Source organism: Dasypus novemcinctus, chromosome 10 (assembly GCF_030445035.2).
Source record: "Dasypus novemcinctus isolate mDasNov1 chromosome 10, mDasNov1.1.hap2, whole genome shotgun sequence".
NCBI classification, from domain to species: Eukaryota; Metazoa; Chordata; class Mammalia; order Cingulata; family Dasypodidae; genus Dasypus; species Dasypus novemcinctus.
The window spans coordinates 6,150,518-6,174,345 of record NC_080682.1 but is presented as its reverse complement, the minus strand read 5'-3'; the positions used below and the strand labels follow the sequence as shown (position 1 = coordinate 6,174,345).

The window sequence follows — 23,828 nt, the reverse complement described above, 5'->3', positions numbered from 1 at the left end:
AGACACTTTGGGGGGGGGGGCATTGCTGGGTCCCCCTACTCTTGTTGGTTTTAAACATTTGCAAGAATGAGGGTGACTTAAATGCAAAACATCTTGTTAACAAAGAGAGCCTCACCAGATAAACTACCCCCAAGTCACTTCTTAAGCAAAATAGGAAGAGTACATGGACCCAAACGAAAGCAGTCGATCACTTAGGCAAATTCACCTCATTTTCCAGCTTCACCTGAGAGACGAGCTTTGCGTTTATTTTTGAATTTATCCCAAGGACTTGGGTTTAGAATTTTTCTGTCTGACAGACTAAGAGCTTCCTTGACAAAGTAAATGGAGAAAATGAGGGTACTCAAGCTCTCGTAAGATTGGCAAGTGGGACTGAACAAAGTGGAAAGAAGAAGGGTGAAATTGGCCGAGATGTTCTGAGCACAGGGACGGCTTCCTTCCCCAGGGCAAAAGGGTGTTCTCCAGGGAGAGCAGGACGCACATCAACAGTCAGTTGTCAAAGGGGTGGCCCCCTGCCCCTGCCCAACCCCCTCCCACGTACAAGGACACGAGTGGACATCACTCTCGCTTCTCGCGCAAAGCTGGCCGTGGCTGCGGTGGTGGCAGCCCGCTGCCTCTCGCCCCCGTGTAGGAGTGCCCCCGGGGCTTATTGTGGACTTCAGAAATCAGGCTATGCCCTGCCACCCCAGGCTGCCAAAAAGCCAGAAATAGAAGTAACTGGAAGCCAAACTGTGTCCTTGAGAACATCCCCCACCTCTCACACCATGCCCCACTGGGCCAGGAGTCTGTCACTGAGACCCCTGGCCAAGCCAGGCCTCCCCCACCCAGCACCCATCCTCTCCGTCCCGTAGAGCAGAGGGCACCTGGCACTGTCCAGCTCGAGCCCTGCGCCTCTGGCAGCCAGGTGGCCTTGCCCAGAGCCCAGCAAACCCGTCTGCCCCTCGTCCAGGGGAAGGCAATGACACTGACCCTTCTAATGGAATAGTTCTCCCACTAACTCGGGGCTTGTGGCTGGCACCTAGGCTGCCAGGCTGAGGACTCTGATGGCCAAGTGACCGGGTGGTGGTGAAATTTGCGGGTGTCAGGCAAATTTCAGCCGGCTGGCCTGACACCTCTTCAGAAGCCTGGAGGTGCCGAGCTTGCACCTCTCCTGACACTGGGCCCCCCGGGTATCCTGGGACTGGCACTGCTCAGGAAACATCTGGGGACGAAACCAGCGGGGGCCTGGTTCCTTGGTGGCCTCTTCCCCCCTGGCCACATGCCTGAAGTGGCCAGTCAGCAACCCCCCCTTGGTCTCTGCTCTGTAATGACGCAGGACCAGGGGCCTGCACACGGGGTGGGGAGCTGGGCCAGGGAGGTGGGGCTTGGCCTCCTGTCCCCATGGGGAGGGGAGGGGACCATGTGGCCATCACTGGCCTGGGTGTCTGGGGACCGCCCTACCTGGCCCACTGACCCTCCCCAGGGTCCCAGCTTGCCTCCACAGGGGTAGGCAAGGACCCCCGGCCACCGGGATTGGGGGGACCTCGATAGGACCCAGGCTGGGGTACTCAGGGGAGCTCTCTGTCGGGGGTGCGCTCCCCAGATGAGTTTGGGGGTCTTTCCTCTGCGGGCTGACAGGGGCTCTCCATCCGCGGGGTTTAGGGCTCTCCGCCGCCCCCGCCGCCCCTTCCGGAACGCAGAACCTTCCCGGAGCGGCGCCGAGTCAGGTCCCTCCCGCTCTCCACGCGAGGATCGGCGGGGGCGGGAACCGGGCGGGTGACGTGGGGACCGCGCGGCTCGGGGGACCGACGCGCCCATAAATAGCGCCGCCCGCGGCAGCTCCCGGCCGCCGACACGTGGAGGGAGCCCGGCCGCCGTCCAGTCCCGCGTCCCCGAGGCCGCGCCATGCGGTGAGCGCCGCCCGCGCCCGCCGCCCGCCGCCCGCCGCTCGCCCCGCGCCCTCCGCCCGGCGCCGACGCCCCGGCCCGCCCGATCCCGCGCTCGGCCCCGCGCCCGGCGCCGACGCCCCGGCCCGCCCGATCCCGCGCTCGGCCCCGCGCCCGGCGCCGACGCCCCGGCCCGCCCGATCCCGCGCCGCCCGATCCCGCGCCCGGCGCCGACGCCCCGGCCCGCCCGGGCGCACCGCGGCTCAAGGTACCTGCGCGCCCCGCGGAGGGGGGACCGGCGGGGGCGATGGGCGCGTCCTTCGTCCTTGGTCCCCGTCTGCCCCCGGGTGGTCCCCGGCGGCCCGTCGCCCCTGTCCCCAGCCCCCGGGGGCCCCGTGCCGCCTCGTCCTCCCTGGGGTTTCCAGCCCCGGCCCCCACGCGCCCCTCGCAGCCGCGCCCGCCCCGAGGTCGTGCTCGCCACCCGCCGCCTTCCTTCCAGATGCCCCGGGGCAGCGCGCTCCTGCTCGCCTCCCTCCTGCTGGCGGCTGCTCTCTCTGCCCCTCCCGGGCTCGCGGCTCCGGTAAGTGCAGGGCAGAGCCGTGTCCCCTCTCCTGTCCCCTCTGGAGGGAGGCCACGCGCTAGAACCAGACGGGAGGGGGGCTGACGTCCCGAGACAGGAAGAGGCCACCCCAGGGCGCCTGCAGGGGCCAGTGCTGGGCAGGGGTGTGGGGGGAAGGGGCCCAGGCCTGCCAGGGGAGGGGTGGGTGGAGGGCGTTAAGGGTGGGCATTTGGGCCAGGGGCTCCCTGGAGTTCCACCTGCGTCCAGGGCACAAACAGCTCCTTGCTATAAACCAGTAAAATGTGGAAGCCGCTGTCACCCAGGTTTGCCCCTTAGACAAGTTGGCAGCCAATCTTCTTTCAATTCTTTAGCGGGTCAGAGCATTTTCATGTCAAATGTAGTTGACTTGGGGGTAAATCTGGGATTTCTCGCAGCTTCCCAAAGTACACCCGTTATTCTAATTCCTAAAGGAAGCCTGGACAGCCTGGCCAGATTGCCTTCCGTGCTCTCTCTGCCTTGACCGCTGGCATCCCTTGGTTACTGTATGTGGAGTGACTAACGGGTGTCTCGTTATTGAAATTCTGTGGCTGGTTGATGCGCCTAACTGCGCAGGGATGTATCGTGGCAGGTTTACTTGCCACCTGACTCGCTTTTCTCCTGTTTAAGGCAAAGGATAAAAGAGGCTGGACTCTGAACAGCGCTGGCTACCTCCTCGGCCCACGTAAGTGAAGCAGAACTGGGGCCTCGTGGCTGTGCTCCTCCAAGGCTGCTGGTGGCAGGGTGTGTGCATCTGCTGTCTGTCCAGGAGGGGCTGTCATTCTGAGATAATTAAATTTGTCTGAAAGCAGAGAGAGGGGAAAGGGAAACTGAGGCAGGCTGGGTCTCGATTTAATCTGTTGGTTAAAATAATTGCTGCCTCCTAGGGGACGTCCTCCATCCTTCTTGCCCCTTCCCTGAGACCTCTGGCAATCCTTGCTCTGCCTCTTCCTCGGTGGGGACCCCTTGTTATCACCGGCATCGCTCGAGGCCACACTCCCTGCTTTGCAGGATGTTAGTTGCTGCCCCTAGCCCCTACCCCAGCACCCCTTCCTCCCTGTTTGAGGACAGAGACTGTGTCTTGGGCACCCTTGGAACTTCAGCACCAGACACAGAACAAGACTTAATATGCTATCGAAGAGCTGGGATGCAAAGCACTTCGTCACTGCCCACAACCCTGGCTGGTGGGGTCAGGTGGAGAGCCAGGCCCGTGAGGGGCCCCTGGGTGGGAGTGAGCCTCCCGCAGGGCCGTGGGGGGGTGGCTTCCAGGGCCTCGACGAGGAGGTGCCAGGGTGCCCAGGCCCCTCTGCCCGGGGCTCCGCGTAGAGCTGCACCTGCTGACCCAGGCCGGCAGGCTGTCCACGGAGGCCTCTGCAGCACTAGCTCTTCCTCTGCTTTGAAAGTTCCTGCCTGGGTGAGATTTGGAAGCTCGGAACACGTTTGCCAATTTGCGACAGTCCATTGGGGCTTCAGGCCGTCCTGGGCCTCGGGTGGAGAGGCATCATGGCGTAGACGTGGGATTGTGACAGGCTAAGGACGTGGGCTCAGTGACGCCACCAAGGAAACTCCTCCGAGGGGGCGGGAGCGCCTCAGCGATGTCGGCGGGCCGTCTGCTGTGGCTCCCCGGGTGCAGGCTCCTCTCTGCATGGGGACTGTTTGGAACAGCTGAGTGCGAGTGCGGCTTCCTACCTCTGTCGTGCAGAGCTCCAGGGAAGCGAGTGCTGTGGGAGACCTTAGAGGGCCCCCAGTTCGATTCCTGCGTTTCCAGATGAGCGCACGGTGTCCCAGGGAGGTCCAGGGATTTGTTCACTGCTGTGTAATCCACGAGGCGGTGGTGGCAGAAAAATGGGACAGGGTGTGCAGAGACAGGCAGTGCCCCGGGAAGCCCACGCCTCAAATGGGACGCCCTGGGACCCCCACGGGCCTCCACCCCACACCCCACCCCGGCCCCTTGTCTGTGCAGTGATGCTTTCAGGCCTTAATTATTCTAAAGTCCTGGGCCGGGAGGACCTTGACTCCCTCCTTTAATTCACATTCCCCTCCAGCCCCACCCACCGGGGCTTTCCCCTTTGAAGGCATGGTCAGCTTTGGGACAGCCACGGCCCCTGAACAGTCTCTATTTGCTGCCTTCAGCTCCCAGAAAGGAGGCCGACAGCTCGCCAGAGCCCATGGGAAGACGCGTGCTTTCCTAAGAGAGCAGGGAAGGTACCTTGGCCTTGAGCCCAGCCTTTAAACGCAGGCGTTCGTTGGCCTGGATCCCTGGGAGGACCTGGCAGGCCAGGCTTTGAGAAACAGGCAGAGCGGGGACAGAAACTAGTGGGGGCACATGAGGTGGCCCTGGGTCTTTGTCTCAGGGTGGAAGCCTGGGGGGCTCAGGGTCTCTTCGCTGTCGGTGGGGTGGCCTTGTCGGCTGCTCGGGGGCAGGCTGGTCATGGGGCCGAGCACGGCTCGTTTCAGTGTGCGCCTGGCCCAGACGAAAGGAGGAGCTCTTGGAAAGAGTTATTCACCCCTGTTACTCTGGACTCTGAAAAGGTATTTCTCAAGCAGGTTTTGGGTCTGGAACTAAAAAGCAAACTTTTTTCACCACCAAGTCTACAGCTCTGTCAGGTCAGGTCACCAGAAGCCGCTGATATAGACTGGCTGTTTGTCGAAATCCTTTACAATGTAATGTCATGCCCTGGACTTGTATGGTCGGCATAGACAACGGTGACACAAAGCACATGGTTGTGACAGCAGCCGCTGGAGTCAGCGTGAGTGCCAAGAACTCAGCCTTGGGAAACGTGAATTGCCTTCCTTTTGTCTAGCCTTGCAGATGACACCGCAGCCTCCAGCCATCCTCGGTTTCATCTCCTAAAAGGTCCTCAGGGCAGCCCTTGGTTAGGGTGCCCGTCCTCTCCTCCCTGGAGCCCTGCAGTCATCTCTTAAGGGTCCCTCTGTTTGCACACTCGCACACACACGCGTCCCTCCCCTCCCTGGTCTCACCCATCTTGCACACAGCTGCCCGAGTGGTCTTCGGGAAACCTGATGTCTGCTGACATCAGAACTTAAAATTCCTCAGCGACCCCTTGTTTTCAGGTATATAAGGACCCCGGCCCCTGTCTGGGGACTTGTTCATTCTTCAGCTAGGATGCCAGCTTGGGTGCTGGCTAGGATGCCAGCTCAGATGCCAGCAAGCCTGCGAGCCCCTCCCTGTTCCACGCAGGTGCTCCCCGCCTCCCTGACCCCTTGGTCACACTGACTTCCTTTCTCTCTCCTCTTCCCAGCTGGGCAGGGCCCTTCCTTTTCCGTGTCCCTGCACTAACACGTAGAATCACCCTCCCTCTTCTCACTTTAATCTGCCTTAATTTCGAGCAGTCTAGCGTGTGCACGTTTGGATTCCAAGCAGCGCCTTGGGGACAGGAGGCTGTGAAGTTAGCGTGACCATGCTGTAATGCTTCCTCTCTGATTTGCAAACAGACGCCGTTGATAACCACAGGTCATTTCACGACAAGCACGGCCTCGCGGGCAAGCGCCAGCTCCAGCCGGAGGAAGAGGGGAAGCCAGGTGAGGGCACTGGCCCCGGCTGAGCCGTTGCGCTCAGGCTGGTGGGGTCGGGCCCTCTGCATGCTGCCCACCCACCCGCGTCAGCCGTGGCTTGATGGAGACAGAGCGCCACTAGGGCCCGCCAAATCCGAGCTCAAGGCCATGCATGGGGCAGCCACAGAGACAGCAGCACCCTTCCAGGCTCCCAGGCTGACTGCCCCCCCCACCCCCTCCCGTGCCCAGCAGAGGTGGGCCCAAGGCGCTTGGGAAAGTCATAGCGGCCCCTTCGTGCTCCTGGGTTGCTGTTGGTTGTCTTCTCAAGCACCCACTAGGTGGGTTCACGGGCTCCCTTTTCTGCGTTCTAGGGAGCATCGAAGGGGCGCTGCCTGACAGCAACATTGTGCGCACGATAATTGAGTTTCTGACTTTCTTGCAACTCAAAGGTATGTGAATATGACCCATTTCGAGTTCCTTCTCTTAGGACACTGAGCACATACACACTTATCAAGGAAGCATGCCAGAGAATCTGCTGGAAGTAACTGGATCACCCACCTAAGGACCTGAAGTCCTGCACAGCTACTGGGTAGGACACAACTAGCTCAGAGCGGCTGGTGAAGGTCATTGTCAGGAAGGGGCTCACTCACGCGTCTGGACCCTTATTTCCTGACATGGTAACAACTGCTGTACCTGGCGGGAACTTTACGAACCCTGCTGAACCCCATTTTGTAAGCATGGTAAGTTGATAGGAGCCCGTATTTCAGAGTGCACTTTTTCTCGGTGCAGCCTTCCTGCGGGGCAAGCTGCCTTTAAATCTAACTGGGAAGATTCGCCGCCCTGGCAGTCTCCTTCATGGGGTCTGTGGATGGTATGGGCTTCCACGCAGTACACTGCCGTTCATTCAGCAGTGACAGGCTGGCATGGCACACGCATTCATCCATAAACGCACAAGTCAAAACTTCAGGGACAGGAGCCAGAAGGGGGCTTGCCGTGCCCTGCACGTTAGCAGCAGGGAAAGCCACAGGGGATGCCAGCAGCCTTTTCTCTCTGGTAGAGAGATTCTGTTAAAATTTGCACATCACAATTTTGGGGTTTTCTGGTTTTGTTTTGAGGTACTGGGACCTTGTATGTGGGAAGCCAGTACTCAACCACTGAACCACATCAGCTCCCTTGAGTTGGAGTTTTTGTTTGCTGTTTTTACTTTTTTTTTTTTAAGGAGGCACCAGGGATCAAACCCAGGACCTCTCGTGTGGGAAGCAGGCGCCCAACTGCTGGAGCCACATCTGCTCCCCACACATTGGTTTTGCTGTCGAGTTTGGAGAAGTCAAGGCTAATTTTGTTCTTTCCCGATTTTGTCTGCAGTGCTCAGCGTCCTGGTTCCACTCCCTGGGTGGAAGGATTTAGGTGGGGAGGGCAGGAGGTGGAGGAGAGGAAAGCAGGGAGAGCAGAGGGGCAGAGATTTAGGGCCTTGGCTTATTCCTTAGAGCCACCCTGCGGGAGGGAGACTCTGGGCGAAGGGCTGGGAAATGAAATGGTTAATTAGGAATCTCCAGGCTGGGGGGCAGCTCCCTGTTTAAGCCCAGTGGAGGCTTTGGAGAAATCTCTGTGGGAGAAGAGCTGCAGGTAGGTGCTTTTTCCAGCAAGGGGGTGTCTACTTCCTTTGCTTTTGGTTTTTGATTTTGAAGTTTGTAACATGGGAACTCCTTCATCAGGAGATACCAATATTTATTACTGACTTCTTCTTTAAAGCATCTGTTTAAAGCCTGACAGTTGCAAATGCATCCTCAGAATGGGGGGGGAAATGCCAAGGTGAGAAAGGCTGACCCTGGCCCCTGGCTTTGGGTTTGTCCTGTACGGTCCTGCTGTGCTGTGGAACGCAGCGCTCTCGTGCGTGTGCCTGAAGGGCTGCTCACTCCAGGGCGCGTCTTCCCTTTGCAGATGCCGGGGCCCTCGGCAGCCTGCCCTGGGCAGCTTCGGCGGAGGAAGCAGAGCAGTCCTGAGAGGCAGCTCCGCCCTGCCTGTGGATGTGTGCTGTACGGAAAGGCTCACCTTCATCTTATGCCAGCTACGCAGAGGAAACCAGTCCTGTCCTCTCTGCTTTGATGCTGTATTGTTATAATTTAAGATTTTTCTCTTAGACATTAATTTTATTTTGAGTGGCAGAATAAAAAAATAGCAATGGCTTTTGTCTTATTCTTCCTATTTTACTTCTGTCTTCTCACCATTGCTGCAAACATATTTTAAAAGATAAAACTTGATTATAATCATGTGTATTAGATACAAAATTTAAAGCCAAATCCCAGAGATGCCTGTCCTTGTTATCATATATCCAGGGGGACAAAAAGATATCTTAACATTGAGCTGAGTCAAACATAACTACAAAGTTAAGTCTGTAACTGAGAGAAAGATACTCTCTCATTTAAATTCTGTGATATTTTCATTTGTTAATGTGGAGAAATGATGGTTGAATATTCAAGACAGTGGAAACGTAAATATAATAAATTTGTTAACTATTTTAGGGATCAGGATATGTTTGCTAACTTAACGCTGTGTGGAAGCCAGCAAGTGGAAATAGCGCAGTTCAAATGCCAGAGGCAGGGTGGGTCTTTTGAGCAGAAATTAGAATATCACATGAGAAGATCCAAAAGAGAAAACAGGGGAAGATGAAAAACCAGACATTCGTTATGTCAAACCATGACATGCAAGCTTTTTAATATTTTACCGAAGTAAATTTGGAGGAGGAATTATTTTCCCCTAATTTCTCCCCATCAGCTTGTTGGCAGAACCAGACTTCACCCCACAGCCGCGGTTCGCAACCTCAGCTGCATCTTAGCATCATCCTTGGGGGCCAGGTTCCAAAAAGCCAGATGTCCAGGCCACCCTATAGGCCCCTGTGTTTGGGGGAGAAGGGGCAGGACTTTTTTAAGCTCCCAGGTGATTGCAATGGGCAGTTAAGCCTGACAATCACTGCCTAAAAACCTACTTTGAGGAAAAAGTAGGAACTACGATTATCTCAGCCTTGCTGGTTCAGAGGGGCCCAAGGGTCCCACCACTGTAGCCCTGTCCTCCTGTGGGCACCACTGCCCTTCCCTCCCCTCCGCATATCCAGGGGTACTGGGCCACTTCCCAGCTCCGTTTAACGTTAAGCCAAGCCTCTGGCCCAGCCTGGCCCTTCTCCCCTGAGCTTGGCTATCCTGCGCCTTGGACTCTTGTGTCCCTCCATCAGGACACTTGTCTCTCCTGACTGGTCCAAAACTCCTTGAAGGAGCCATCTGTATTTCTCTCTGGTCAGCTGGCCCAGGGCCCGCATGCAGGAGAGGCTGGCCGAGGTGCCATGCGTGGAGGAGCGGGTGGCCAGGAGGCCCGCCTCAGAGCAGGCGGCAGGCCCCCATCTGGCCATGCCCCTCAGCTGTCTACCTCTTCTGTTCCCATGAATAAGGTGGTGCAGGAAGGGAGTGAGAAATGCAAACCAGCGATGGCGAGGAGGCCAGTTTTGGGGGGAGCTACAGGAGGGGACGTCCTACTTCTCAGAGAACTTGGGTAGCACTTGCAGCGGGCATGCCAATAAATCAGTTGTCAACAACAGCAATATTCTCAAGGAAAAGTTTTCCCCAGCCAGAGAGGGAGGTGAGTTTACAGGCAGCCCTGAGAGCACCTGACTGGTTAAAAGATGGAGAAAGGGGTAGGTCGAGGTTATTTAACTTGGAAAAGGCACGGCCTCTGTCCACAACTAAGCAGTCAGAAAAGCTGATCCTCGGCCCACAGCTGCCATCTCCTCTTTCCTGGCTCTGTCTTCAGTCCATGGGCCTCTCCCTGCCGTCTGCTCAGAGCAGAGCCACGGTCATGCTGCTTGACTGCACTTGATGACAGGCGGGCAGGCGAGCGGGACAACCAGTTTGAGGAGGAGTCCTGCTCTCAGAGGCCACTTGAGGAAGGAGGAAAGGGTCATGTCCAAACGGAGGGAAAAGGGGGTCCTGGGACATGTCCAAGTCCTTACCCCTGGTCCTGTGATGTGACCTTATTTGGATATAGGGTCTTTGAAGGTGGGATTAGTTAAGATGAGGCCAAACTGAATTAGGGTGACCTTACGAGAAGGGAAGACTCAGGTAGACAGGCAGACACAATGGGGAGATGGCCACGTGACGACTGAAGCAGAGACCGAAACCCAAGGACTGTCAACCATCTACCAGAAGCCAGGAAGAGGCAAAGAAGGCTTTCCACTCCAGGTCTTGGATTTCTAGCTTCCAGGATGGTGAGAGGATACATTTATTCTGATGTAGGCCATCCAGTTTTTGGAACCTTGCTACAGCAAAGCCAGAACACTAAGACAGGAGGCTGTGGGAACCCAAATGCAGGGGTGTCAAGGTCATAGAAAGACATAAAGGATTGTAGCTGACTACTTTCTAACATAGAGTCCATGAACTTCATTTTTAACATGAAGCATGTTTTAAAGTCTAAATAGACTTTACCCTATACTTAGGCATTTTATCCATGATAAAAACTAAGAATGCTCCAGAGAGCAGAAAGTTTGACAACCACCAATACAACTTTATAAAAACATGACTGCTAACTTCTGCTTTTGGAAAGATGGAGTAGACATATTTTTTCCTGTCTTCTCTCTGTACATACAACTAAAAGCCCTGGACATTATATTTAAAACAAGCATAAGCAGATTCTGGAGGGGGAGGAGAAGCAGACTGGCTAAGGGAGCTCAGGACCTGAGAAGTAGCGCCATGGTGAGTTCCCTGGATTTCCTTTTTGCCTCATCTATTTCAGACTGGGTGATGGAGAAGCCAGCAACCCAGGATTGAAAGCAGGCAAAGATTAAAAAATAAATAAAGTCCCAGAACCAGGACTAGTCAAAGAACCAAGAAATGAGCAGCCTACCAAGATAGAAAATATCTAGATAATAACTGCTTCTCTCCAGACCAACAGCCCAGAGAAAATCTGGGTGACCTCACCCAAGCCAGCAAAGACCTAGTAGGGAGCTGGGACGTCTATCTTCACCAGGATATAACTAGATGCCCAATGTCCCCTCCCCTACAGGGATGATGCCAGAGAAGGAGGAGCAGGGAGCTGGGACCTTCTTTCTCACGGGTGGTAACACAATCCCCTCCATGGTGCAGTGCTGGGTGGTGGCAGAGGAGGCCAGGTGGAGAGTCAGGACTTGCACTGCTGTCCCTGCAGGAACAAGGCACTTCCACCCCTCCCAGCCAGGGAGGCATCAGTGTCGGCCAGAGGGAGCTGGGACTCTGACCTCCACCCAGCAGTAATGAGGAGACCCAGCCTTGGGTGTCAATGGAGGCCAAGTGGGAAACCTGTAGAACCTTAACTTTCACTTCCACCTGACAGTAACAGGGCAGTGCCTCCCCCAGAAGAGTGTCAGAAAAAGCCAGTGAAAACAAAATGTTTAAATAAGATCCAGAATCTCATAAAATAATACCCAGAATGTCCAGGTTTCAGCAAAAATCACTCATAACCCCAAGTATCAGGAAGTTCTCAAAGTGAATGAAAAAGGCAATCAATAGATTCCATTCCTGAAATGATAGAGGTGACAGAAATACCTGACAAAAAAACTTAAAGTACAATGATACTTCAGTGAACAATTACTTTAAGCACTTTAAGCAAATGAAGAGTAGAAAGTCTCAGGGGAAAAAGTGGTATTAAGATGAAATGAATGGAAATTTTAGAACTGAGAAATAAAACGGACAAATTTTTAAAAACCGAATGGATGGGGTCAGTGGCAGAATGGAAAGAATCAGTGAACTTGAAGACAGAACAATAGAAATTACCCAAACTAAACAACAAAAAATAAACAGATTGAAAAGAGAGAGAGAGAGAGAGAGAATGAAAAAAGGAGAAAGAAAAGCAGGGTAGTGGGGAACCCTAGAGACCTATGGGACTATAACAAAAGATCTAATATTCATGGGATTATAATCCTGGCTGGAAAGGAGAAAGAGGGTAGGCCTGAAAAAGTACAGAAGCAACACCTTACCAATAGGGGAAAATAATTCAAATAGCAGTGGGCTTCTCACAGGAAACTATGGAGGCCAGAAATATCCTTCAGGAATGAAGATGATAAATTATGGAAGAGGATGTGGCTCAAGTGATTGGGTTCCCATTTACCATATGGGAGGTGCAGGGTTTGCTTCCCAGGGCCTCCTGGTGAAGGCGAGCTGGCCTGTGCAGCAAGCTGGCCCCAGCAGAATGTTGGCCTATGCAGGAGTGCTGGCCTGCTCAGGGGTGCTGGCCCACATGGCAATCTGGCCCAAACAGAGAGCTGGCACAGCAAGACAATGCAACAGAAAGAGACACAGGAGAGAGACAATAAGAGACACAGCAAACCAGGGAGCTGAGATGGCGCAACAGATTGAGTACCTCTCTTCCACTCCAGAAAGTCCCAGGATCAGTTCCCAGTGCCACCTAAAGAGAAGACAAGTAGACTCAGAAGAACGTGCAGCAAATGGACACAGAGAGCAGACAATGGGTGTGTATGTGTGTGTGTAAATAAATAAATAAATCTTTTTTTTTAAAAAGGAGAGAAATCAAGGCATTCTCAGATAAAGGGAAACTAGGAACTTGTCATCAGTAGATCCACTCTAAAAGAACAGCTAAAGGAAGTTCTCTAAACAGAATGGAAATGATAAATGAAAGAGCCTTGGAACACCATGAAGGAAGAAAGAACACTAAACAAAACTATGGGTAAATACAATAGGCTTTCCTTTTCCTCTTGAAGTTTCTAAATTACACTTGACAGTTGAAGCAAAAATTATAACACTGTCTGATGTGGTTCTACATGCATGTAAACCACAAAATTCAATACCCATTCATGAATTAAAACTCTTGGAAAACTAGGAATAGAAGGGGGCTTTCTCAACTTAATAACGACTATCTAAAAAAACCCTAGAGCTCGCATCTTACCAAATGGTGAAAGACTGAACATTTCCTCCCTGAGATCACGACCAAGGCAAGGATGTCCATACTTGCTACTCTTATACAACATAGTGCTGGAAATTTTAGCCAGTGCAATTAGGCAAGAAAAGGAAATAAAAACATGCAAATTGGAATGGAATAAATAAAACTGTCTCTATTTGCAGGTGACATGATTGTCTGTGTAGAAAATCCCCAGGAATCTATCAAAAAACCCTCCTAGAACTAATAAGTGTTCAGTAGGTCACAGTTTACAAGGAAAACAAACAAAAATAATTTGTATTTCTATGTACTAGCGAAGAACATATGGTCACCAAATTGAAAAACACAATGCCACTTACAGTCACTCCCCAAAATGAAATACTTAAGTATAAATAAGAACAAAATACAAATAGGACTTGGAAACTAAAAACTATACAACACTGGGAAAACAAAGATCTAAACGAATGGGGTGATGTGTCATGTTCATGAATTTATGGATTGGAAGAATCAGCATATTAAAGGTGTTAATTCTCTCTTGACATATAGGTTTAACGCAATCCCTATCAAATCCCAGCAAGATTTTTTGAAGACAAGATTATTCTAAGATTCTAAGATTCTAAGATTATTCTAAACTTTATACCAAGAGGCAAAGGAACATAACTAAAACAATTTTGAAAAAGGAGAACAAAGTGGGAGGAATCAGTCTACCTAATTTCAAAACTTACTACATAGCTACAGTCACCAAGGCTGTGGTTCTGGTGGAGCCATAGACACATGGTCAATGGACAGAATAGAGTCCAGAAAAGATGTGCCCAACAAAGTGCCCACCTGACTTTTAACCAAGGTACCACGCAAAAGCAATTCAATGGAGAGAATATAACCTTCTCAATAAAAGGTGCTGGAGCAATTGGACATATGTAGGCAAAAAAAAAAAAGAAATCTCAACCTAAACTTCATACCTTATTAAAAAGTTCACTCAAAACAGACCATGGATAAATGTAAAACAAAATTTTCAGGAAAAAAAATCTTTGAGATCAAGGACTAGGCAAAGAGTTCTTGGACTTCAGAACAAAAGTATCATCCATAAAAGGAAAAACTGACAAATTGGACTTTTGCTCTGCTAAAGATCCTGTTAAGAGACTGAAAAGATAATCTATGGACTGGGAGAAAGTATATGTAAACGACATACCTGAATAAAAGACTAGCGTCTAGAATATACAAAGAACTCTCAAAATTCAACCAAAAAAAAAAAAGAAATCCAATTCAAAATGGTAAAAAAAATGAACAGGTATTTCATCAAATGAAATAAGCTCATGAAAAGATGTTCATCCTTAGTCAAATGCAAATTAAAATCACAATAAGATTGACTAAAATAAAAAAAATAGGGGAGCAGATGTGGCTCAAGACATTGAGCACCTGCTTCCCACATGGGAGGTCCCAGGTTTGGTTCCTGGTACCTCCTAAAAAAACAAAAACAAACAAAAAAACAACTTCCCACATACAAGGTTCCAGCTTCCCACATAACAATCCCCAGGTTTGGTTCCCGGTGCCTCCTAAAGAAGACAAACAATACAGTGAGTTGAAGTGATGTGCTGATGCAACAAGATGATACAACAAAGAGACACAATGAGTAAAGAAAAGGAGATATACAACAAGCAGGGAGCGAGGTGGTTCAAACTACTGGGTGCTTCCCTCCCACATGGGAGGTCACAGGTTCGGTTCTCAGTGCCTCCTAAAAAGAAGATGAGCACATAACAAGCACAGAGAGCAGGCAGTGAGTCCAAATGGTGGGGGTGGGGAAGAAATAAATATATATTTTTAAAGATTTATTTTATTTATCTCTCCCCACCCCACTCCCCGTTCCTCCCGTTGTCGGCTCTCTGTGTCCATTCGCTGTGTGTTCTTCTGTGTCTGCTTGTCTTCTCATTAGGCGGCTCTGGAAACTGACCTGGGACCTTCCAGAGTGGGAGGCGATTACTCTCTTGTGCCACCTCAGCTCCCTGTTCTGCTACGTCTTCGTATTTTCTCTCCTCCGTGTCTCTTGCTGCGTCATCTTGCTGCATCAGCTCTCCATGCTGGCCACTCCTACACAGGGAGGCTTTCCCGCTCTGGGTGGCATTCCCGCGCAGGCAGCACTCCACATGGGCCAGCACTCCACGTGGGCCAGCTTGCCCTCACCAGGAGGCCCTGGGCATCAAACCCTGGATCTTCCATATGGTAGACGGGAACCCAATTGGTTGAGGGACATCCATTTCTCAAAATAAATCTTTTTAAAAAATAAAAATAAGTAAAATAAAGACAATGATAACACAAAATGCTGGCAAGGATGCAGAGAAACTGACTCACTCATACATGCTGGGGGGGGTAATGTGAAATGGACAGCTACTCTGGAAAACAGTTTGGCAGGTTCTTTAAAAACTAAAAATGCAACCACCATACAACCCAGCAACTGTACTCCTCAATAAATGCTATTCCAGAGAAATGAAAACATATGTTCACACAAAAACCTGTGAACAAATATTCATAGAAGGTTTATTCATAATAGCTCAAAACTGGAACAGCCCAGATGTCCTTCAGCAGGTGAATGGATAAATTAACCATGGCACAGCTGCACATAAAAACGAATGAACTGCTGGCACACCCAACCTGGATGACTCTCCAGAGAATTTTGCTGAGTGCAAAAAAAAAACCAATCCTAAAAGTTTATATACTGTATGATTCCCCTTTAATGCAGTTCTTGAAATGACAGGACTATAGAAATAGAGAACTCATCAGTGGTTGCCTGGCACAGACAGGAGCCAGGGGAGTGGGTGTGCCTGTAAAAGAGCAACTGGAGGAATCCTCGAGGTGAGAAAGTGGTTTTTATCTTGACTGTATCAATGTCAATATTCTGATGACATTGTACTTTGGCTTTGCAAAGGTTACCCTTAAGGGAAACTGGATGAGAAATACACAGATCTCTTTGTATTATTTCTTATGACTGCATGGGACTCTACAATTATCTCAAATAAAAAGTTTAAATCAAAATGCAAGTTAAAAATCCTTTTAAGGAATTATACACACACACACAAAAGATTGCTATTGCAGACTCTACCTGACACTAAAATAATATTTTTATAATTTGCCTATATCCAATAAAGATCTGAAATGTTTTACAGCAAAAAGATGAATATGATAGAACAAATAAAATCCAAATTTAGAAAAATTAAAGCTTTAATCTGGGCTAAGATAGTTTCTTGTGTTGAATAGTGTATACTTAGTTCTAAGCTTACAGTCAAGGCAAAATTAAAAAAAAAATAAAGCATTAGATCTTTGTTTTGGCAAAAGAAAAGATACCACTTGGGAGACTTAAATTTTTCCTGGTCATGATTTCTAAGTATGTGAAGAATATTAATAGTGGTTTTCAACTATAATTTAAAATTTTATAGTAGACCCAGGACCAGATGTCATTTTATAACGTCAGTCCAGCGCCTGGGCTCCCATCTGCCACACAGGAGGTCCAGGATGTGATACCTGGCCCTCCTGGTGAAGGCACGCTGGTGCGTGTGGCAAGCTGGCCCGAGCAGAGAGCTGGCCCTTACAGGAGTGCTGGCCCCTCAAGAGTGTTGACCCGTGCAGGAGTGCTAGCCTGCACACAGCGCGGGCTCACGCAGACGGCCGGTGCAGCAAGTGATGTGACAAAAAAAAGAGACACAGAGGAGAGACAATGAGACGCAGCAGACCAGGGAGCTGAGGTGGCACAAGAGAATGAGCGCCTCTCTCCCACTCTGGAACAGAAGAACACACAATGAATGGACACGCAGGGCAGACAATTGGGGGTGGGAAGAGAGAAATAAATCTTTTTTAAAAATGTATAAAAGGATAGATATTTCTATGGGGAAAAGTTTTAGAGAAATAGATATAATTAGCAATTCCATAAGTTCTTTAGGTTTGGAATATTGATAAGCTAATTAGTAAAATTAAGGAAACTATATTGTAGTCTATTTTATGCCTTCATTTTAATCAAGCTCTAAATTTTATAATAATGAGAATAGCATCTGATGCTACATAAATGTTCTAATTTTAAAAACATGTGTGGTTTAAGATTCAGTCTATTTACTGCCTTTGTGGCATTTAATGGAAATGGAATTAGAAATATAAAAATATGAAACTTCATGCAACTCCTTGATGAAATGGGCTGGAAAGTTGCCCATTTTTCTCAGGTAGAGAAGTTCAGTAATGCGCGTTGTTAACTGAGTCAGCAGCTAAGAGAAAGGACCTGACTTAGTGCTGGGAAGGGAGACAATGGAGGACTCCAGAGCCCCATTAGTCATACCAGTGACATGAAAAGGAAACTTTCATCCAACTTGACCTTCTTTTCTGGCAAATATTTCACTAGTACAGGGTAAAGAGAGGGCAAGAAATGAAGATTTTGGGTGATGAACATGATGAAAAAGTAGGCAGATAACTTGACAACCCAATTTGACCTACAAGCTATAACCCACATTTGAACAATAAAATATGGCACTTATAACTAAAGTTATTATTTTAGTTATTTGTTTAGTCAAAATACTGGCAGCCCAGAGTGATATCAGCAAGACGGTGGAGTAAGACATTGTAAACTTTCATCCCCACAAAGAAGTATTGCAAAAACAAGCAGAAATGTCAGAGCCAACTTTCTCAGAACTCTGAAAACAAAGGTTTACAGCAAACACGTGACTGCTGATCAAGAAAAAGACAAGTTAACAATGACAGGAAAGTCCCATGGTGCTTCTACAGCTCTTCCCCCACCCCATCCATCCCCTTCTTAGCTCAGTGCTGCAGCAGCTCACCTTCCCAGTATGGGTCTCTGGTGCTGAGTTCCAGAGAAAGATGAGCACATGCTATTCAACTGGGGTATGTGTATGCCTGTTCCACCCCTCTGCTGGCTACCTGAAGGACACCCCCAGGTGCTCAGCTCTGTCTTACCTGTCCCAGGGGTAGGGCAGAAAAGTGACAGGCATATATGTTAAAAAACTGTAAAAGAACAATCAAACTGCAGCCATTTAGGGCAAAAGATTATGACAACAGAGCATCTGGGGCTCAGAAGGGAAGGCTGCAGAGAATTTCTTGGGGAAAGTGGGGCATTCGATGTGTCCATGTTTATGGGAAATTTATAAGGCCACACACATGCCCAGGGCAAGATGCATGCTCAGAAAATACCTGAGAGGATCTTTAGCATTGACGCCACTGTTCTTCTGACTCAGCGGACGAATGACTGAGCAGGGAAGGAGAGCTCCAGCACAGAGCAATCTACAAAGACTAAAAGAGGTGATTTTTTCTTTTCTGTTAGCTTTTGGCATTCAAGGAAATCTCTGTCATAATACTACCTGAACACAAGCTAAATCGAGAGTTTAGGGAACACACAAATCAAGAATACAGAGTTTGCACAAATGGTTGGAAAATTCACTAAACGAATAGACTACTTGAGTCTTCAACAGTAAGGGAAAAAGAGAGGGATGCTAAGCAGTAACTTAAAGTTGTATGAATAAATAAAGATCTCTGGTAAAGGAAATTACATAGGCAAATATAAATGCCAGCATTATAGTATTTTTGGTTTTTAATTCCACTTATTATTTCTTACATGATTTCCAATACAAATGCATAAAAATAATAAATCTACATTTGGGGGCACAAAATGTATAAAGATGTAATTTGTGGGAAGTTAATGTGGCTCAACTGATAAAGCATCCGCCTACCATATGGGAGGGTCCAGGGTTCGATACCCAGGGCCTCCTGACCCATGTGGTGAGCTGGCCTACGTGCAGAGCTGCTGCATGCAAGGAATGCCGTGCCACACAGGGGTGTCCCTCACATAGGGGAGCCCCATGCACAAGGAATGCACCCTGCAAGGAGAGCCACCCTGCATGAAGAAAGCACAGCCCGCCCAGGAGTGGTGCCACACACATAGAGAGCTGATGCAGCAAGATGATGCAACCAAAAAAAGACACAGTTTCCTGGTGCCGCTGAGGGTGCAAACAGACACAGAAGAACACACAGCGAATGGACACAGAGAGCTGACAATGGGGGAGGGGGAAGAAATAAATAAAATAAATCTTTAAAAAAAGATGTAATTTGTGACAAAAACAACAAAGTGAGAGTGGAGTAAGACAAAGGTATAGGAACATAGTTTGTGTATGTATTGAAGTTAAGTTGGTATCAAGTTGAGCAAGATTGTTATAGATTTAGGGTGTTAAATTTAAGCCCAAAGAAAATATCTAAAAAACATACGCAAAAGGAAATGAGAAGGGATTAAAAATGGTTCCCACAATAGATTAGCTAAATACAAAGGTAGGCAGTAATTGAAAGAATGAGAGAAAATAGGGTATAATACATACCAAAAAAACCCAAAACAAAACAGCAAAATGACAGAAGACCTGCCTTGTCAGTAAGTACTTTAAATGTAAATGGATTAAACTCTCCAATCAAAAGGCAGAGAGTCACAGAATGGATTAAAAATCATGATCCAATTATATGTATTTACAAGAGACTCAGTTCTTCTGACACAAATAGGTTGGAAGTGAAAGTATGAAAAAAATTCTATGCAAACAGTAATCAAAAGATACTATTAGAATAGGGTGGCCATTCTGATACCAGACAAATTAGACTTTAAGTTAAAAGTTGTTATAAGAGACAAAGCAGTACATTATATATTGATAAAAGGGTTGATTCATCAAGAAGACATAACAATTATAACCAACCATATGTGCACCTAACAATAGAGCCTCAAAATACATGAAGCAAATACTTACAAAATGAAGGAAAAATAGGCAGTTCTACAATAATAGTAGGAGACAATAATAGTAAGAAAATACATACAGATGAATGAAAATGATAACACAATATACCCAAACTTATAGGATGCAGGGAAGGCAGTAATCAGAGGGAAAGTTATAACTCCAAATGACTACATTTAAAAGTAAGAAAGATCTCAAATCAATAATCTAGCTTCACACCATAAGGAATTAGAGAAAGAAGGGCAACTAAACCCAAAATTAACAGAAGGAAGAAAAAATAAATATTAGAGTGAATGTTTCTGGTTTGTACTGGAAGTTCTAGCCAGAGCAATTAGGCAAGAGAAAGAAATAAAAGGCATCCAAACTGGAAATGAAGAAATGAAACTATTTCTATTTGCAAAAGACACAATCCTATATAAGAAAATCTCAAAGAATCCAAAGGAAGCTATAGAGCTAATATAAGGAATTCACCAATGTTACTGGGTACAAGGATCAACATGCAAAAATCAGTTGTTTTTCTATGCACCAGCAATGGACAATCTGAAGAGAAAACCAAGAAAACAATTCCATTTACAAGAGCATCTAAAAGAATAAAATATGTAAGAATAAATTTAATCAAGGATGTGAAAGACTTGTACGCTGAAAACTACAAAATATTTCTGAAGAAACTAAAGAAGGCCTAAATAAATGGAAAGACATTCCATATACATGGATTAGAAGATTCACTATAGTTAAAATGTCAATACCACCCAAATCGGTCTCCAGATACAATGCAATCTCTATCAAAATTCCAGTAGCCATTTCTGCCAATAGTCTGCCAATATAGAAAAGTCAATCCTTAAACTCATTTGGAATTGCAAGAGGACCCAAATAGCCAAAGCAATTTTGAAAAAGGAGAACAAAATCGGAGGTCTCATACTTCCCAATATCAAAATTTTCTACACAGCTATAGTAGTCAAAACAGTGAGGTACTGGCATAAGAACAGGCATAGAGACCAATGGAATAGAATTGAGAGTCCAGAAATAAACCATGCACCCATAACCAACTGTTTTTTTACAAGGGTGCCCAGTTACTCAATGGGGAAAGAATAGTTTCTTCAACAAACGGGGCTGGAAAATTGGATACCCACATGCAAAAGAATGAAATTGGATCCCTAATTCATACCATAGACAAAAATTAACTCAAAATGGATCAAAGAATTAAATATAAGAGCTAAAACCATAAAATTCCTAGAAGAAATCATAGTGAAAAATCTTCATGACCGTTTATTTTTCAGTGGAGTCTTAGCTACATCACCAAAAGCACAAGCAATAAAAGAAAAAAAAAATAGATATAATGGACTTCATAAAAATGAAAACTTTTGTGCAAAGGATATTATCAAAAGAGTAGAATGACAACCTACAAAATGGGAGAATACAGGAGAAAATAGTTGCAAGTCATATATTTGCTTAAGTGTTTAATATCAAGAATATATACAGAGCTCCTACAACAATACAACAAAAAGACAAACAACTCAACCTAAAAATGGCCAAAGGACTTTCAACAAAGAAGACACAAGAATGGCCAAGAAGCAATTGAAAAGATGGCTAAACATCATTAACAATTAGAGAAATGCAAATAAGAACCACAATGAGTTACCAATTCACCTCCACTAGGATGGCTATTATTTTTTAAAAATGGAAAAGAACATTTGTTGTTGAGGATATGGGGAAACTAGGACCCTCATGCACTGTTGATAGGAATGTAAAATGGTACAGCTGCTGTGGAAAACTGTTGGTTCTTCAAAAAGAGATATCATATGACCATCCAATTCTATTCCTAGATATATACTCAAAAGAAATGAGAGCAGGGACTCAGATACATGTACACTACTATTCATAATAGTATTACTCACATTAGCCAAAAGGTGGAAACCCAAGTGTCCATTGACAGCTAAATGGATAAACAAAATGTGGTATATCCATACAATGGAATACTAGTCAGCCATAAAAAGGAATGAAGTTCTGAGACATGTTACATGGTTGAACATTGAAAACTTAATGGTAATTAAAATAAGCTAGACCCAAAAGGACAAGTATTGTATAATTCCAATTATATGAAATATCTAGAATAGGAAAATCCATAGAAACAGAAAGTAGATTAGAGGTTACCAGGGGCTGGGGGTAGTGTAATGGGAAGATATTGCTTAATGGGGTCAGAGTGTTTATTTTAGATGATGAAGAGTTTTGGTAATGGATGGTGGAGATGGTAGCATTACATTGTAAATATAATTAATACCACTGGGGGAAGCAATGGCTCAAGCAACTGGGCTCCCACCTGCCATATAGGAGGTGCAGGTTTGATACCCAGGGTCTCCTGTGAAGGCATGCTGGTCCATGTGACAAGCTGGCCCACGCAGAGTGCTGGCCTGTGCAGGAGAGCTGGTGCAGCAAGATGATGCAACAAAAAGAGACACAGAGGAGACAGAGCAAGAGACATGCAGATGAGGGAGCTGAGGTGGTGCAAGAGAATGATCGACTCTCTCCCACTCCTGAAGATCCCAGGATAGGTTCCTGGAGCCACCTACAAAGCAGATACAGAAGAACACACAGCAAATGGACATAGAGCAGACAAAGGAGGGAGGGGGGAGAAATAAATAACAATCTTTTTAAAAAATACCACTGCATTATACACTTTAAAAAATAGTTAAAATGGCTTATTTATATAACCACAAAAAATAAATTTAAAAAACACAGTAATTTTTTCTCTCATTGTTGGAAAAGGAGGCATAGTGGTCTCGCAAAGAGAGACGGGCTGTTTCCATGGCTACGCTTTTAACATAGGAATGCAGCAATTAAGCCTTTCGGGTCAAGAGGACAGAGCTGTCTCAGGCAGGGAGAAATACCAGCAAACACACTTTGTAGTTTGAAAGGAATACTTAATCTTTGTACTCTGAGATAAGTTCTTTAATTTACGAGTATTGTTAATGTGTAGTTACACTGCTTGTTATCTTGATAGTTTGAGTATATATAATGCCACATGTAGAAAATAAAGTTGTCTGAGGAGTCTATATTCGCAGACTCCCTGATCCCAGTTCTCTCTCTTTCTTTCTCTCTTTGTTTCACTCTCTCTTTTTCTCTTTCTTTCATCCCCGATACCCTTCGGGTCCAAATCTCTAACATCTCATTATAAACAAAATTATGTGGGTCAAAGTAAGGCCTTAATTCTAAGTATGAAAGCAACTCCCAGGTAAAATAACCATTTCCAGGGCTTCGTCTCTAGGCAAGATTCACTGCTGACCACATGAACTGAAAGGGTGTATGTATATATGTATGTGGCCCTTTTTATAACCATATCTAATAAAAGCAATAAGCACATCAAAGAAATGAAGATAAAAGTTGTGATGGTTTGAAGCTATATGGACCCCAGAAAATCATGTTCTTAAAGCTAATCCATTCCTGTGGGTGTGAGCCTATTGTAAGTAGGACCTTTTACCTTCAACTAAGGCATGGCCCAGGATGGGTCTTAATCCTCTTACTGGCACCTTTATAAATGGAATGAAATTCAGAGAAAGAGAAAGTCATGGAAGCAAGAAAGTAACAAAACTCCAAAGAGAAAGGAGAGACCAGCAGATACCATTGTGTGCCTTGCCATGTGACAGACGTATCCAGGATTGCCAGTAGCCAGTCTTTGGGGAGAAAGCATCACCTGGTGATGCCTTGATTTGGACATTTTTCTCAGCCTTGAAACTAAGTTTGTGAATTAATAAGTTCCCATTGTAAACGCCAATCCATTTCACCCTATCTGCATTTTGGGAGCTTTAGCAAACTAAAAAGTCCAATTAGAATCAATCCAGGGATCCAAATGCATTTTAAATGTTGAATAATGAAGATAACCTATAGTTCAAACATTCTCAAGAAAGAAGGTTCTGTTCAAGTTATAAAGTATATACTGATTGTAAGTATGGGTGACATGACAGCTCTGATAAGAGGGACCAACTTCGACTTTTTTCTGAAGAAAAAGTAAGCCTCAGGAAGTGGCTGTGGCTCAATCAGTTGGGCTCCTGTCTACCATATGGGAAGCCCTGGGTTCGTGTCCTGGAGCCTCCTTGTGAAGGCAGGGTCACCGCATGCTGCAGAGAGCCACTGGCTCGTAAGCACTGCGGGAGAGCCGCCTGGCTCACAAGCGCCGCAGAGAACCGACTC

The 23,828-nt window shown here is 47.2% G+C and overlaps 1 protein-coding gene across 1 annotated transcript; it reads left to right on the top strand.

The window, feature by feature from the left end:
* Positions 1 to 2,044: 2,044 nt before the first annotated feature.
* GAL (galanin and GMAP prepropeptide) lies at positions 2,045 to 8,159 on the top strand. Its single transcript, XM_058305018.1, has 6 exons — positions 2,045 to 2,130; positions 2,362 to 2,442; positions 3,088 to 3,142; positions 5,914 to 6,000; positions 6,345 to 6,422; positions 7,915 to 8,159. Exons 2-6 carry the CDS (start codon positions 2,362 to 2,364, stop codon positions 7,974 to 7,976), a joined length of 363 nt encoding a protein of 120 aa, XP_058161001.1. The 5' UTR covers positions 2,045 to 2,130; the 3' UTR covers positions 7,977 to 8,159.
* Positions 8,160 to 23,828: the final 15,669 nt, after the last annotated feature.